Source organism: Podospora pseudoanserina, chromosome 1 (genome assembly GCF_035222485.1).
Source record: "Podospora pseudoanserina strain CBS 124.78 chromosome 1, whole genome shotgun sequence".
NCBI classification, from domain to species: Eukaryota; Fungi; Ascomycota; class Sordariomycetes; order Sordariales; family Podosporaceae; genus Podospora; species Podospora pseudoanserina.
In genome coordinates, this window is record NC_085920.1 from 2749770 (window position 1) to 2763657 (window position 13888).

Sequence of the window (13888 nt, forward strand, 5' to 3'; positions counted from 1 at the left end):
GGCCGGCTTCTATATTAACCCCCGAATGGTTTGCTGCAGCTTTGCGAATTCGCCCCTGCTCGACTGGCTGTCCAAAACTGCAGATGTCTTGAAAGACTGTTCCCCCTTTATCCGTCCCCCCAGCGACACCGCAGGGGGGAATGCCGCTTTAAAGACCGGACGTGAGGAGGGGAACTGAGCGGGTGAGCTTCCCCGCCATGCCATGGCCTCTTGCCTCCCTTCTCCGCAGCTCCAGTAAGCCGCGGCCTGCCGAACTCCAATCGGATGCTGCACAAGCAACCTGTCAACAGGTTTAGACTGGGGACGAAGCTCTCATGGATCCTGCCAAGACGAAATCTGGGGTATCAAAACACAGGGAGCTTCCAAGTCAAGGCAAGGCTGGAGGAGCTCGTTGTCCACTTCTGTCCACTTGATCAGATACTCGTTAGATAGCGTGATAGCGCGATAGCATGAGCACTCGCACCAAACTATGACCATCAGTAACTAACGCCGTTGTATTTTCTCACGCATGCCTATAAAATACATTTACGCCTGGATACACCTGCCCAAGTCAAGAAAAACAGAAGAACGAAAAATCGTGTGCTCTTGCAATCAAGTCAAGTCGCCCATTTTCCTGATAACATCCGGATCACGTCACGTTCTGCATGACTGCCGGTTCCTGTCCCTTTGATATTAACGGTATCCGAGACTACCTCGTGGTATCTGGGTATAAATCCACCTCTCTCAAAATCCCCTCTTCATTTACTCCAGCCTTACGCCTTCCGCGTGTTGGTGCGCTTGGTGACCTCAGCCTTGGCCGTCTCGGCGCCAGTGGCGGCAGCCTCAGCGACCTTGTCCTTGGCCTCCTTGGCCTTCTCCTTGACCTCAGCAGCAGCCTTCTTGACAGGGGCGGGGTTGGTAGCAACGCCGACAATGCCGAAGATGAGGCCGAGGACGGTGAGGAGGACAGCGGCAATGCCGCCAGCAATCTCGGGGACGAACTTGATGGCCTCAATGGGGTCGCGCTGGGCGATGGTCAAGAACAAGTCAAGCTTCTCAGTGATGTAGGTCTTGGGGTCATCCAAGAACTTGAGGTCGTTGGGAGAAGCGGGCTTGTCCTCCTCCTTGGGTCTCTCGGCCTCCTCAAGGGCCTCCTCAACGGGGTGCTTCTTGAAGAAAGTCTCCTCGGCGAGCTTGCGGGCATCCTCAACGGAGTGACCAATGTAGATGTTGTCAAAAAGGATATCCTTCTGCATGGTCCAGATCTCGTAGCCGATGGCACCAATGGGCTCAAAGTTGGCGGGGTTCTTGTCCTCGAAGTAGTCGGGGTTCTTGATCTTGCGGGGAGCCCAGACGCCCTTGTAGGCAGGGTTGTCAATGTAAGGAGCAGACCACTTGCCCTTGTAGTCGGGGTTCTTAATCATGGGCTTGGTCCAGGGGCCACAGCCAGAAACATCAGTGCACTTGGGGTTGGGGACAGTGGGGGCGATCCAGTCACCATCCTCCTCATCATCCCAATCCTCGGGCTTCTGGGCCTCGGGGTCGGGGATGGTGAGGGGCTCATCGACAAGCCAGTCAGCAGGCTGAGTGGCATCCTCATCGACAATCTCGTACGGGGCATCCTCATCCCAGTCATCGGGCTTCTTGGCATCGGGGTCCTGAATACGGGCCTCATCAACCCAGTCCTCGGGCTTCTTGTCCTTGGGGTCGTCAATCTCCTTGGGAGGGTTGACCGAAGGAGTAAAGTCCTCGAGGAGGCTGCCCTCCTTGACCTGCTCGCCGTTGATGCCAATGGAGTAGGTGTTGTTGGGGTGGACTGTGAGGGTGTAGAGCTCAGTAGTCTTGACAATCTTGGCCGAGGGCGCGGAAGAGAGATGCTTCTCCTCGTACTCCCCAGTCTTGGGGTTCTTGTGGTTGAAAATGAAGTGCACCTTGTTGGTGTGGCCGCACTTGTCGGGACCGAACATGATCACGTATGGGGTCGCGTTGGAGAACTCATCCTGGTGGAGAGCCTTGTTATCCCGGAGGAGCTTCATATAAGCACCGCCGCATTCGAGGCCGTCTGTAGCAGGACGTTAGCAAGGCTGAGCGATTCGGTGCAGGTTGGAGTAGTAAAACGCACCTTGAAGCTTGACCTCATACTGAACGACGAGGGTCTTGCCCTTGGGGTCGATCTTCTTGGGGAATTTCGCCGAGATGGCGTGGTGGGCAGCTGCGTTCTTGACAACAAGACCCTTGTCACCCTCCATGCCCTTGTAGACGGTGGGCTCCTCGACGGACCACTCGCCGATGTAGGCCCATTCTTCCTCAGAGCCCTTGGTATCCTTCTTGGCGTGGGAAGGCTTCCACCTTTGCTCCCAGTCGTCGGTGAACTGCTCGAGGAATGGGGCCTTGAGCTTGGTAGGCTGTGGAAGTCGGTTGTCAGCAAACAGTCGATGTGATTGATGCCATGGCCAGGCCAGTGCGGGGCAGACCATGACGATTGGAACAGGGCAAAAAAACTTACAGTAAAGGTTGGCAGAGGGGGGACCGACTTGGTCGAGGCCTCGGCGGCAGTGCTGGAGCTTTCCTCCTTGAGCACCTTCTGGTCGTCGGCGTAGACACCACCGGCCAGGATGGCTGCGCTGGCAGCAGCGGCAGCAACGTTGAACTTCATTGTGAAGGTAGACTGCTGTTCCAAGCAGCTAGGGGTAGAGATAAAGACAACGAAAGATGTCCTCAACGGCGGAGATGGACACGATGGTTGGTTTCGGGCAATGGATGTCACTCCCAGAGCTCAGGGGAAAAAAGAAGAAGCTTGTCGATGGGTTGTGGAAAGCCAACGTTGTGAATTTGAAGCTTCGGCGGATGAAATTCGACAACGTGTCTTTAACAGAGCTTACACCTGAGCTTAGAGCTTGGGGCGCCTGCAATACGGGCACACCAACTTGCGGGGACAGAAGGCTGGCTTAGCCGGGTGGGGGTGGCCCTAGCGCTGCATGGTGGAAGATCTTGGAATATTCGATTGGCCAGATTTCCACGAGAACTGCTCCTGAACATGCTCCCATCTGATCATTATGTTCTTGCGATAGGCAGTGAATAGTGTCAAATTGAATCTTTTTGTTTATTTTTCATGGTCCAGAGCTCTTTGTTTCTCGTTGCCATGTGAATGGCTCTCAATTGCTGTTCTTTGGGGCTGTTGGAGACACCGTTTCTCAATGTGGGGCATTGGAGCTGACAGGTCCTCCACTCTCAGCCTTTCACATTCTTCTGCTTCAATATTCGAAATCACGCCGCCCAGAGGAAGCGGTACCGTTTCCCGAATGGTAATTATGGTAGTACGCCTAACTTGACCAGACAAGGCAGTCCAGTCGATTCAAGGTGAAACTTCGATGGCCACATATCTCGGCTCCGTGGTCTGGGGTTCCGCCTTTTGCTGACTGAGCAGGCGGCATTGAACAACCAGTTCCAAGCTGTCTTCCGGTCCTCAAGAGGCATAAATATGCAATTGGAGGTATGTGGTCTCTCGAGGGTCCCCGGTCAAGTTATTGACTGCATTGTCTGGACTTTTTCCAATGTTTGGTATGGCTTATCTCTAAAGTGTATATCAAGCTTTATCTAACGCTACACCAGCCGTTCCTTTCTCTATTACCCATGTTCTCTTACTGAGACCACGTGGAGACAAGTAACTTGGTCATACTCGATAATCTCAAAGTCTTTTCCAATGAAATATCACAAGTGCACATGTCCGATATCACTCTCTGGGTGGACCTGAGTAGCAATGCCGGGAGCTGCTAAAGTCGCCGCATGGCCTGTCCCGCCGAGTGTCCGCCCGTTCGTTCGCTCGGCAAACCAATGAGTGGTGGGTAAGGTTGGGTGGTGTTTTGTTCGGAGCCACTCCGAACCGCAGCGGCCTTCCTTGTCGCAATTTAGCCCCAAATAGCCTCATTTTCGTTTTTGATACTGCCGACTTGCTCAAGATTTGCCGGTAAAGATAGACAGCCCTCTGTGTCTCTCCCAAACCCTTCAAACGACCACCTTGGCCTTTTGGAGACACCCCTGGTCCGACTCGGTCAGCCAATCCGACCCCGCAGCCTCCATCCATCGCCGTCATCCCGCCCACTAGCAGCGAATATGACCCCGCCAACCACCGGCCTGCCGGCCGAGAACACCACCGACAACAACGACCATCTTGTACAGTCGGATGACCCCGAGCACCCGGCGAACTTGATCCCCTCGCTTTGCGCAAAGTTCTGGACTCTTGGTTGGGTGACCGGCACCGGCGGTGGTGCCTCTATTCGCGATGAGTACTAAATATTTCTCTCCTTATCGATAACCCCGCATATCACCACTATCACCCACCACCAGCGCAGCCATTGATAAGTCCAACACCAACTAACAAGCGCGATGTAGCGACCTAGTCTACCTCGCCCCTTCGGGAGTTCAAAAGGAGCTCATGAAGCCCTCCGACATCTACGTCCTCTCTCTCGCCGCCCAGGCGCAATCCCTCTCCCGCCGCCAGCGAGTCTACCTCCGCAGCCCACCGGTTTACAAGCCCAGCCAGTGCACCCCCCTCTTCCTCGCCGCCTTCACCAAGCGCAATGCCGGCTGCTGCATCCACACCCACTCCCACTGGGCCGTCCTCGTGACGTTGATCCTCGAACAGCAAGGAAGCAAGGAGTTCCGCATCAACAACATTGAGCAGATCAAGGGGTTCGGCAAGGGCTTCCAGAAGAGCGGGAACCTTGGGTACCATGATACGCTTGTGATTCCCGTGATTGAGAACACGGCGCATGAGGAGGACCTGACGGAGTTTTTGGAGGAGGCAATGGACAAGTACCCGGATACGTATGCTGTGTTGGTAAGGAGGCATGGTGTTTATGTTTGGGGGGATAATGTCCACAAAGCGAAGACACAGTGTGAGAGGTATGCTTGTTGAAATTGCCACTCTTGCTTTCTGGAAAATAGACACTGACATGATCCTCGCCAGCTTGGACTACCTCTTCCAACTAGCCGTCGAGATGAAGCAGCTCGGTCTGCCCTGGATCACAGACATCGAGCCGACCATCCCGACAAGAAAGGATTAGAGATATGACAGACAGCCTCTTCAATAATTTCCAAATAATACCCAGTGACACAGCATCTCACGTCAAGCAACCACAAGCATCATCACTCAAATTTTAGCAATTCTTTTTCCATTAAACCCTTCCATTACACCGCCACAACTAACTCCAAACCCAGAATATCCGAATCATACATTATACCATTTCCCCCCTTCCGACCCTTTTAGGCCTCCTTTCTTACCCCCAGCCACAAAAGTAATTGACATTTCCCAAAACTACGCACAGAGAATCGAAACCCCAGCCCCCCTTCCCCTTTTTCATCAACCCCCCATTTACAAAGCCATAACAGCACCCAAAAAAGCTAACAACCCCATCCCGGAGCCGACAACAGCACCGGGAACGGCAGCGTTGCTGGTCACGCTAGCCGGGGCGCCAGTAGTAGTGGGGTTGCCCTCCTGGTTGTTGGTAGTGCCGTTCCCGCCTTCCTCGCCATCATCATTGTTGTCATCGTCGTCATTGTTGTTGTTGTTGTTGTTGTTGTTGTCAGAGTTGTTATTGTTGTTGTTACCAGAGTTGTTGCTGTTGCCATTGCCAGAGCTAGAGCCACCAGTGGGCTTGGGAGCAACACCGGGGGTGGCGGTGTAGTAGTGGGCGGCGACGCAGGCGTTGTAGCACTGGCCGTAGGCGAGGTTGTCGGCTTCGGTGCCGTTGCCCTTGGGGCATTCGGAGACGCACTTGTTTGTGGCTTCGACCTAGAGGGCACGCAGGTGTGTTAGTCATGAAGGTTTGGTTGGGTGTGGCTTGGGATAATTAAGTTTGTGGTTATATATGTGGGACAACCACAAAAGGGGGGTCTCTTAGGAGGGAGATATGGCGACGTACATCTTGCTCGCCGGGGTTGGGCACTGGGTTGCACTTGGCCGTGCAGTTGACGTCGCCGGGGGTGCAGGCGTTGATGCAGCGGAGGATCTCGGCCTGCTGGGAGTTTTGGGCGGCGGTGGCTGGGTCGATGGAGGTGTTGACCGAGACGGTGGTGGAGGTGCCCTGGGCGCTGGCGAGGGCGGCGAGGGCGCTGGTGAGGATGAGGGATGTGACGCGCATTTTGGCTGCGGTGTTGATGTTGATATTAAGACAATAAAGTGAGGGTTTGTTTACTTTAAAGAATGTGTCAAGATGGTAGCGACAGTATTATTAGGAAGAGAGATCCAACACACAGCAGAGAGGCAGTACAAGACTGATGATGATGATGGTGAAGATGAGGAGAGGGAAGAGGAAAGAATGAGAGCCAAGGGGGGGAAGGTTGGAAGGTGGGAGTACTAAATAGCCAGCTACGTTATTGCGGCTTGCGCCTTCGCCTCTTCGCTCTCAGCCAACACCTTTTGGTGTGGTCTCGCATCCCCATGCCACTACCATGATACCCACAAAAAAAACAAAGAGGGAGAGGCTAGGACATGCAACCCTCGGGCGGTGATGGGCGTTTGCTTGGTCTGCCAATGCGTGAATAGCTGTAGGTACCAAGGTACCCTTTGACCGTGACGACGGTAACCCTTCTCCCCCAGTCCACTCTTTTTCAAACACGAGGGGGGGGTCATCCCTCCAGTCCTCTCTTTCTCTCTCAAGCGTTTCCCATTCCCTTCCCGCTCCATCCAATCTTCGATTGGCGCGGCGCGGCACACACACACACACGGCAGGGAACCCGACAGGCGGCAAGGGCTCCCTCTTCCAAGGGGGAGGCGTGAAAGATGTGGTGGTGGTTGTTGATTCTATGATTTTCTGTGCCATTTTTAAGATCCGAGATGGGGCTCTTGTCACTCACTCCCACGCAACAGCCACGCTCTCTTCTCTGTCTTTTGCCCCGACATCTCACAACCATGATTTTTGGACTGTCCCACGTTACGCAAACTCACTCACACAGGCCCCAGGTTTGCCAGTCAGTCACTTGACATGGATTGGTTTTGGAGGGGGCAGGAAAAACAGCTTGGACAGATAATCTCCCGAGGTGAAATTGCGGGTTTCGCCAAGACAAGCCCACATCGAACTGGTCCGTGGTCCGTGGTCGATCTGCTGCTTTTCTGGGCACCAATCAGCGGGCGGGAAATCGCGTAATGGGTTACTTAAAAGATGGGGAATGATCTTTTTCGTGTCAGTCTGTTCTGTTGTCTGTGTAACCACAGCTGAATGCTCTGCTGCTCATGTTGGCTGCATCTTCTATCTTGAGAAACTCACAGAGCCCTTCAAACGTCCCATCTTCATCGAGAACAGACAAAATCCCCAGACCCTTAGCGCTGGCTCTTAGGTCAGGTCAAAGTTGTCAGGGACACTGACAGACGCATGTGAAGTCATTGGTCCGAACAGCAGCAACACCACATGCACAAGCGTCCAGCCAAAGCGGACCGCCGGACAACCCCTGCCGAGACATTTCAGGACAAGCCACCGAGCCCCCCAGGCATGGCATCTCATGACTTTCTCATCACAGACAGCCGGAGCTGGACAAGTTCTTGGGGATCATATCACAAACCATCAAACTTCTTTTCTCTTCCACAGTCTGACAGAAACCTCAGCCTACAGGTGGAACATTCGTATACACTATAACCCTTCGTGTCCAATCCCATCGAAAATGGACCCCATATGAGCTGGCAAAAACACCAGCCTCACAATGTCCACTTGATACGAACGTATTACTACCTCCCAAGACTAATGTAAAGCAACCTCACCTTGTAATCGAAGCCACTGGAACATTCAACAATGATTGGCATGGCAGATACAATACCAAGCATTGCTCTCAGCGTTCAACATCGGACGAGTTCATCCGATGTTTTTGTTTCCCATCAGTGCTGTGTTATCTCAGCCAACCCTCCCTTGCTTCAAAATGGTAGATTATGCATTCTTTGTTTTTGGACCCTCAAACCTCAGCTCTTTCTTTTTTTTCCTTTTTTTCTCTCTTCTAGCTCACTCATCCCCAGCCGAAAAATACCCACCCAACCAACCCCCCTCCGCTCATTGTTCATGCACAAAAGCAGCGGATATGCATGTAGGTCCCAGCTTTTGCATACATGCATAGTGTAATGCCAACTGCCAGCATCCCCATACAATTCTCCAACAATACCAACCTCTCAAGAAAAACTTTAAATCTTTTCAATCGAATCAACAAATTCCCACCACCAAACCCCACAACCCCGAGTCACGTCATTAGGTGGGTTTGACAAGGCTAATCAACCCTCAAACCCTGGCCCCTGAGAGGAAATCGAGATCGCGTATCGTAGCTTTGTGAACGAGGCTCCACCGACGACGACGGGACATTAAACTGTAAAGGGGACATCCACTTCACTTTATACCAACCTTGCGTGTGTAGAGTTACGTATTGCAGAAAACAAGTGCTGGACGAAATGTTGGCTTGATATATCAGAAGATTAATCTGCAACAATATAAACACCGGAATGGACATCAATTCCATCCCACCCAGTCCCCCATGCCACCCTTATCACCATGGTATACGCCCCTCCTTAGCAGAGTAACTCCCCGTCTCCCCTTCACCTTCCATCGTAGCCAACCTGACAGCATTTACCGCCCCCTCCTCCACACTCTTAAGCCCCTGAAACTTATTCAAATTCGTACTGCAATACCCCGGACAACAAACGTTCACCTTCCACCCTTCCCCATCCCCATCCTCCCCCTCAGCCTTCTCAAACCTAATCACATAATGCAAACTGAGCATGTTCAACGCCGTCTTGCTGGCACAGTAAGCAGTATAAGTATCCACATGGCAATGGTGTCCCTTGTCCGCCCTGCATGTCAAGCTCCCCATCACCGACCCCATCATCACTATCCTTCTCACCTTGGCGGACTTCTCCATCAGGGGTATAAACGCGTCCGTGACCATGGCTACCGAGGTAACGTTTGTGTCTAGGATTATGGCCCATTTTTGACGGGGGGGGATGTCGGGGATGTTGTCGAAGGCGTGTTCGGATATACCAGCGTTGTTGATCAACACGTCGAGGCGGCCGTGGGTGGATGAGACGTGGGATACTGCTGCGGCGATGGAGGCGTCCGAGGTTACGTCTAGGATGAGGGGTTCGACGGATAGGCCTCGAGATTCAAGGGGGCTGACTGCTTCTTCGAGCGGTTGCTTGCGGCGGCCGGCCATGATGATGTGGTAGTCTTTGTGTTCGGTGGCGAGCTTTTTGGCGATTTCGAAGCCGATGCCTTGGTTGGCGCCCGTGATGAGGACGATGGTGGTGTCTGGTGAGGCCATGGTTGCGGTCATGAGCTCCGGACGGTGAGTGAGGTGAGTGTGTCGACTCGGTCTGTCGAATCAGTGGTGTGGGTGATAGTAAGGTGGCGATAGATATAGTCGTCGAGCTTGTCTGCGCATCATGGTTTTATCATGAAACTTAAGTCCGGATACGTATTGGGGTATGGGGAGCCCCGGAGATAAGCTCTCGTCCGCCAATTCACCCCCTTTATTGGTCTGAGCCTCCGGCAGTTTCCTCATATTGGAAACAGCCCAACTGCCGCCTCACCGTGACGGTGTCCGGAACGGAGCAAAGGCCGGCGTCCTTATGTCCGGCACACAGAGCCGAGTCCTGGTTGCGGTTGAAATATCGCAAGATCACCACCGCACAGCACAAGCGTTCACGCGATGCTGCCCCCTCTTGAGCGTTTCCAAAATCACACCAGTTCTGCGCTTCCATTTTCTACCAGGGTCTTTGCATCGGCCCATCGCAAAATGACGATATCGCTTTCTCGCCCGTCCATGGCACCGTCCGAGTCAACACCGCGCCCTTCGACCAAAGTGTCCTTTAGCAGCCTGATGAACACAGCCGACTCAAGATCTGGAGTTTCCACCATGTTGATACCCGCCGAGTCGTTGAGGTTTTGCAAGGCTGAAGGAAAAGAAGAGAGGAACGACGAGAGGTAGTGGTTGTGAAGAAGAGCCTGGTGACGGGTCGCATAGGCTAGCTCCATTTCGGAAAGTCGGGCTCTCAGCGCGTCGGTCGAGAGGTAGTGTAGAGTGTGTCTGTCTATCTTTGAAATTCGAGCGCGGACGTAGCTTCGAACGAGGTACTTGAAGCGCTCCAGTTCGGTTTGTATGACGATGAGAGCAAAGTTGGTCTTGGGGTCCATGTCGCCGGTCATCTCCTCGACCTTTTCGATCTGGCGCTTGATACTATCATTGACGCGTTCGAAGAGGCCATCTGCCGGCCAGCTGCAGGTGTCAAAAAAAACCGCCAGGTTAGCAACGGACAGTTCGGCGACTGTTACTTTGTTGGAAGATGTTGTTTGCATACGGGAGAAGCTCGGGCGCTGATCGCTCGGCAATCCAGGCACGCGTTAACTCTTGAAGATTACGCTTTTCTTGCGGCACGGCATGGAAGGTCGGGTCGACTTCCCTGAGGATGTCGTCGATGTCCATGGTCGGAGGTGTTACAGATACAGGGAGGGAATTCGGTCAGGGGAGTTCGTCAGCAGCAGCAGATGCTTCGCAATGCAGCTTCCAGGCCCTTGGTTGACTTTCATGTCTGGCACCCTTTTTCCAAGTTCTCGGCGTCGGAGGGGTTAGCGCGGGGCACCCCACCCGCTCCAAAGAGGAGGTGGGTCCATTGGGCGATCGGGATGGGGCCAAGCTCCATCCGACGACGGCTCATCCCGCTCGTCCCTGGCACGTAGCCGGGCGCTCTATCAGCATTCAGCAACAATCTGATTGTCGTCAACTTGTTGAAGATACAGCACTGTCATGAGTGAGATCATACGATAATCCCAAATTCTAGAAGCAATTTGTCCAAGCCCGCCTTCTCCGCGCTCTCCGAAAACATGGCTGCTTCCACACCACCTCCACAAAGCCACCGATCGAGCTTCAGCTGCAGAGGTCGGAGAAGGATGAACAATGCCCTTGTGTGAGAGGTCCAAATCAGTCGCACAGCCTTACAACGCAGACGCGCCGATACTCCAACCAGTAACCAACCCGGCCAACTTCAGCCAGATGCATCCGGCGAGACGGACTTGCGTCTGGATCTCTGCCAGACCAGTCGAGTCAGGCCTTGGCAGTCCTCGGCCTGCAGCGCTTGGTACCACAGCTACTTGCTGAGCATTGAGATCCCGTATACCAAAGTGTGTAGCTATGTTTACTCCCCCACTTGGATGGGCTGGGTCAGCCAGGCTGTGGCCACTTGCTGCCGACCATAGCTTGGTGGGTGAAGTCGGTGTGGGAATGGCAGCAGCAGCCACAAAACCACAATGTCTCAGGCGTCGATTTGTTGTCTTCTGACGCGGTGCCCACCAAGCTAAGGTAGTTCGCTGTGTACAACCCGGAGCCTATCCTCGAGCAACACGGCATCCGGCTAGACTAATGAGCAAACTCATGACCTCTGGGCCTTCCCATCTCTCGTCCCTTTTGATCTGGGAATCGCATCATGGTATGCTATCGCCATGTCGTCCGTCTTAGGCCGGCTGCCTGCTCTCATCACAATTCTATTCTTGGCACTTGCCGTTAGTCAAGCCTTATGCTTCATTGCGGCAGATGATGATTCCGAGGCCGATCTGACCCGGTACATGGCAATACGGAGCGATCCCGTCCCCGGTACACCCGCTTTACTCGGTCTTACGGAGCATATCTTCGGCGTTGGAAGACGGGACTGCCTCGCGAATGGGACAAACTTTTGCTTCGACAATAATGTCGATTCATGCTCCGGTTGTGGGAATTGCTGTCGTGACGGTGATCGAAAATACTGTTGTGCCGCTGGACGACCATGTTGTGGATCGGGATGCTGTTTGGCTGGCCAGATATGTTCTCCCAAGGGGGATTGCGTCTCGTCCGTGTAAGTCATAATGCCATTCAAAACCAGAACATAGAGTTGACCTTTTGAGTAGGGAGACGGTGACGATTACCAAGACTATCTTCGAAACCACCACCCGAATCGCAACACAGCGAGCTACCATCCTTGTGGTCAAGATCGAGTCTTCCACCGTTGTATCGACAGTTGATGTGACTGTCTCGAGCGCTGACACCCAGACCAACATCGTCTGGAAGACTGTGACCATCACCGCTCCTCCAGCCAAACGATCTGCTGTGCTGCTGGAAGTGCCGCATTCTAACAGAAACAACCATCCGTTCAAGGTTCCGTCCATCACCAGGCTCTTCATCTCTCTGGTGCTTGAGAAAAACTCTTCAGGCAGTAGAAACAAACGGCGAGGAGGCGTTGGCGGATTTATACCGAGACAAAATCCTTCAACGAGCACCATCACTAAGTTTGTCACAGAAATCGCCGACGTCGTTAGCACGACCTCGACGACTGTCATGGCTCAGACAACGTCAACCTTTGTGACGACAGTCTTTCAAACAAACACTCGGTATGGAATCAACCACCTCGGGCGATCTGCTGCTCGGATGCTAATCTTTGACTAGAGTCCTCCACGCCCTCGCAACCGTTGTCGAGACCTCCACCCTTACCATAACCTCCAGGCCCCCGGTAGTCCAAACAATAACCACAACCGCCAGTCTAATCCTCCCACCCCTTATAACTTCTACCGATGTTTCTTCTATACCATCCACATCTTCGTCACCAACCACCACCTCCACCCCAGCACCCTCTCAGTCCCTTCCCCCTACAACAATAGCAGGCATCGCAGCTGGCACCAGCGTCCTAGCCCTCGTTCTTGCGGGTCTAGTCATCTTTTTCATCCGCCGCCGCCGCTACCAAACCCAACGCCCAGCTTCGGCCCTCTTCCCCTTTGACCCCAACGATCCCGAGCATGACTACCAAAAGACGATTCCCACGACAACCGTCACAGCGGAACCGACTCTACCGAGGATATTACCTCACTTTGCCCCAGCAGCACCGGCTCATCACCACTCCCAGCCACCTGCTCTGACGCCAGCGTATCAATCTCCGCCGCAGGACCAGCAGCAGCAGCACAGGAGGAACAGCTCGGGGTTCACGACGCTAGTGGGGACGCCGCCTGGGAGCACGGGGAGTAGTAGTGCTGTTCTTGCCAAGGGTAAGGCAAAGGAGTACAGAAAATCAGGCTCGTCGTCGTCACCGCCGCCGATTGCTGAGGTTCAGGGGAGTGAGGTGCCTGTTGAGGGGGCGGTGGAGGTAGAGGGGAGTCCAGTTAGTTGTTCTGGGTCTGGGTCGGGGAATGGGGGGGGAAGGGTGTCGATGGGTTGAGTTTTTTCTTTCGCTTTTTCTTGGATATAAAAGGGGTTGGTTCGCTGCCTGGTGCAGAGATTAGGAGTGTGAGACTGTGGGGGGGATTGATTGTTTTTGTTTTGTTTGCTTTGGGTTTTTGTTTGGGGCTTGGATGATTACACTTTTTCGCTCGCTTTGTTGATGGTTTAAATGGTAAAAATGAGGGAAATATGGGAAAAATCTACAAGGATTTTTATGAGGGTTATTATTATGGTTTTGATACCATTGGTTAATATTGGAGAGATGGGGGTCTGCTATCTATGAGTTTATGATGTCACATTGTCAAATAGGAAGGTTTTATCGAGATGTAGCTGCTTGGGCTAGATTGGTGGAATACATTCGCTAATATTCAGCATGGTTGTTTGCAATTACCAACCCTTCTCGTGTATTTTCCCCCATCACACTGGGGTGATATGTCTGCTTTTTCATGTCGACATCTTAATAACCTGCCACGCTGAATGTAAACAATATCCAAGTGCCAGCATTTCTTGACTCCGAGGTGGAACACGGTGAGCATCTTTCGAAGTCGAGTTGGTGAAGACAATATTTGACGGCCTCCTGGGTGTAGTTGGCGTGATGGGTTAAGGATTGGAGATCCCGTTGCTTACCTAGTCACGCTATTACAAGATGAAGCTTCGAGGGTACCTATGTAAACCCTTCCAACCCCCCTTTTGCCTGGAA

The 13888-nt window shown here is 53.1% G+C and overlaps 6 protein-coding genes across 6 annotated transcripts; 2 read left to right on the forward strand and 4 right to left on the reverse strand.

Moving 5' to 3' along the window:
* Positions 1-752: 752 nt before the first annotated feature.
* Positions 753-3098, reverse strand: QC764_107670 (uncharacterized protein; the record flags this gene model as incomplete). The annotated part of the gene is made up of 3 exons (XM_062942023.1): positions 2486-3098; positions 2102-2384; positions 753-2041 (listed from the first exon to the last, which is right to left on the reverse strand). The coding sequence occupies exons 1-3, from the start codon at positions 2633-2635 to the stop codon at positions 753-755; spliced, it is 1722 nt and encodes a 573-aa protein (XP_062804943.1). The 5' UTR covers positions 2636-3098.
* A 171-nt stretch (positions 3099-3269) lies between these two features.
* MDE1 (Methylthioribulose-1-phosphate dehydratase) lies at positions 3270-6270 on the forward strand. The gene is made up of 4 exons (XM_062942024.1): positions 3270-3472; positions 3592-4265; positions 4372-4884; positions 4949-6270. The coding sequence occupies exons 2-4, from the start codon at positions 4093-4095 to the stop codon at positions 5043-5045; spliced, it is 783 nt and encodes a 260-aa protein (XP_062804944.1). The 5' UTR covers positions 3270-3472; positions 3592-4092; the 3' UTR covers positions 5046-6270.
* QC764_107690 (uncharacterized protein) lies at positions 5350-7219 on the reverse strand. Its single transcript, XM_062942025.1, has 2 exons — positions 5904-7219; positions 5350-5773 (listed from the first exon to the last, which is right to left on the reverse strand). Exons 1-2 carry the CDS (start codon positions 6120-6122, stop codon positions 5354-5356), a joined length of 639 nt encoding a protein of 212 aa, XP_062804945.1. The 5' UTR covers positions 6123-7219; the 3' UTR covers positions 5350-5353.
* A 1283-nt stretch (positions 7220-8502) lies between these two features.
* Positions 8503-9285, reverse strand: QC764_107700 (uncharacterized protein; the record flags this gene model as incomplete). Its single annotated transcript, XM_062942026.1, has 1 exon — positions 8503-9285. The coding sequence occupies one exon, from the start codon at positions 9283-9285 to the stop codon at positions 8503-8505; it is 783 nt and encodes a 260-aa protein (XP_062804946.1).
* A 404-nt stretch (positions 9286-9689) lies between these two features.
* On the reverse strand, positions 9690-10526 carry SLD5 (GINS complex subunit; the record flags this gene model as incomplete). The annotated part of the gene is made up of 2 exons (XM_062942027.1): positions 10310-10526; positions 9690-10227 (listed from the first exon to the last, which is right to left on the reverse strand). Exons 1-2 carry the CDS (start codon positions 10432-10434, stop codon positions 9690-9692), a joined length of 663 nt encoding a protein of 220 aa, XP_062804947.1. The 5' UTR covers positions 10435-10526.
* A 735-nt stretch (positions 10527-11261) lies between these two features.
* On the forward strand, positions 11262-13186 carry QC764_107720 (uncharacterized protein; the record flags this gene model as incomplete). The annotated part of the gene is made up of 3 exons (XM_062942028.1): positions 11262-11836; positions 11889-12368; positions 12424-13186. Exons 1-3 carry the CDS (start codon positions 11448-11450, stop codon positions 13184-13186), a joined length of 1632 nt encoding a protein of 543 aa, XP_062804948.1. The 5' UTR covers positions 11262-11447.
* Positions 13187-13888: the final 702 nt, after the last annotated feature.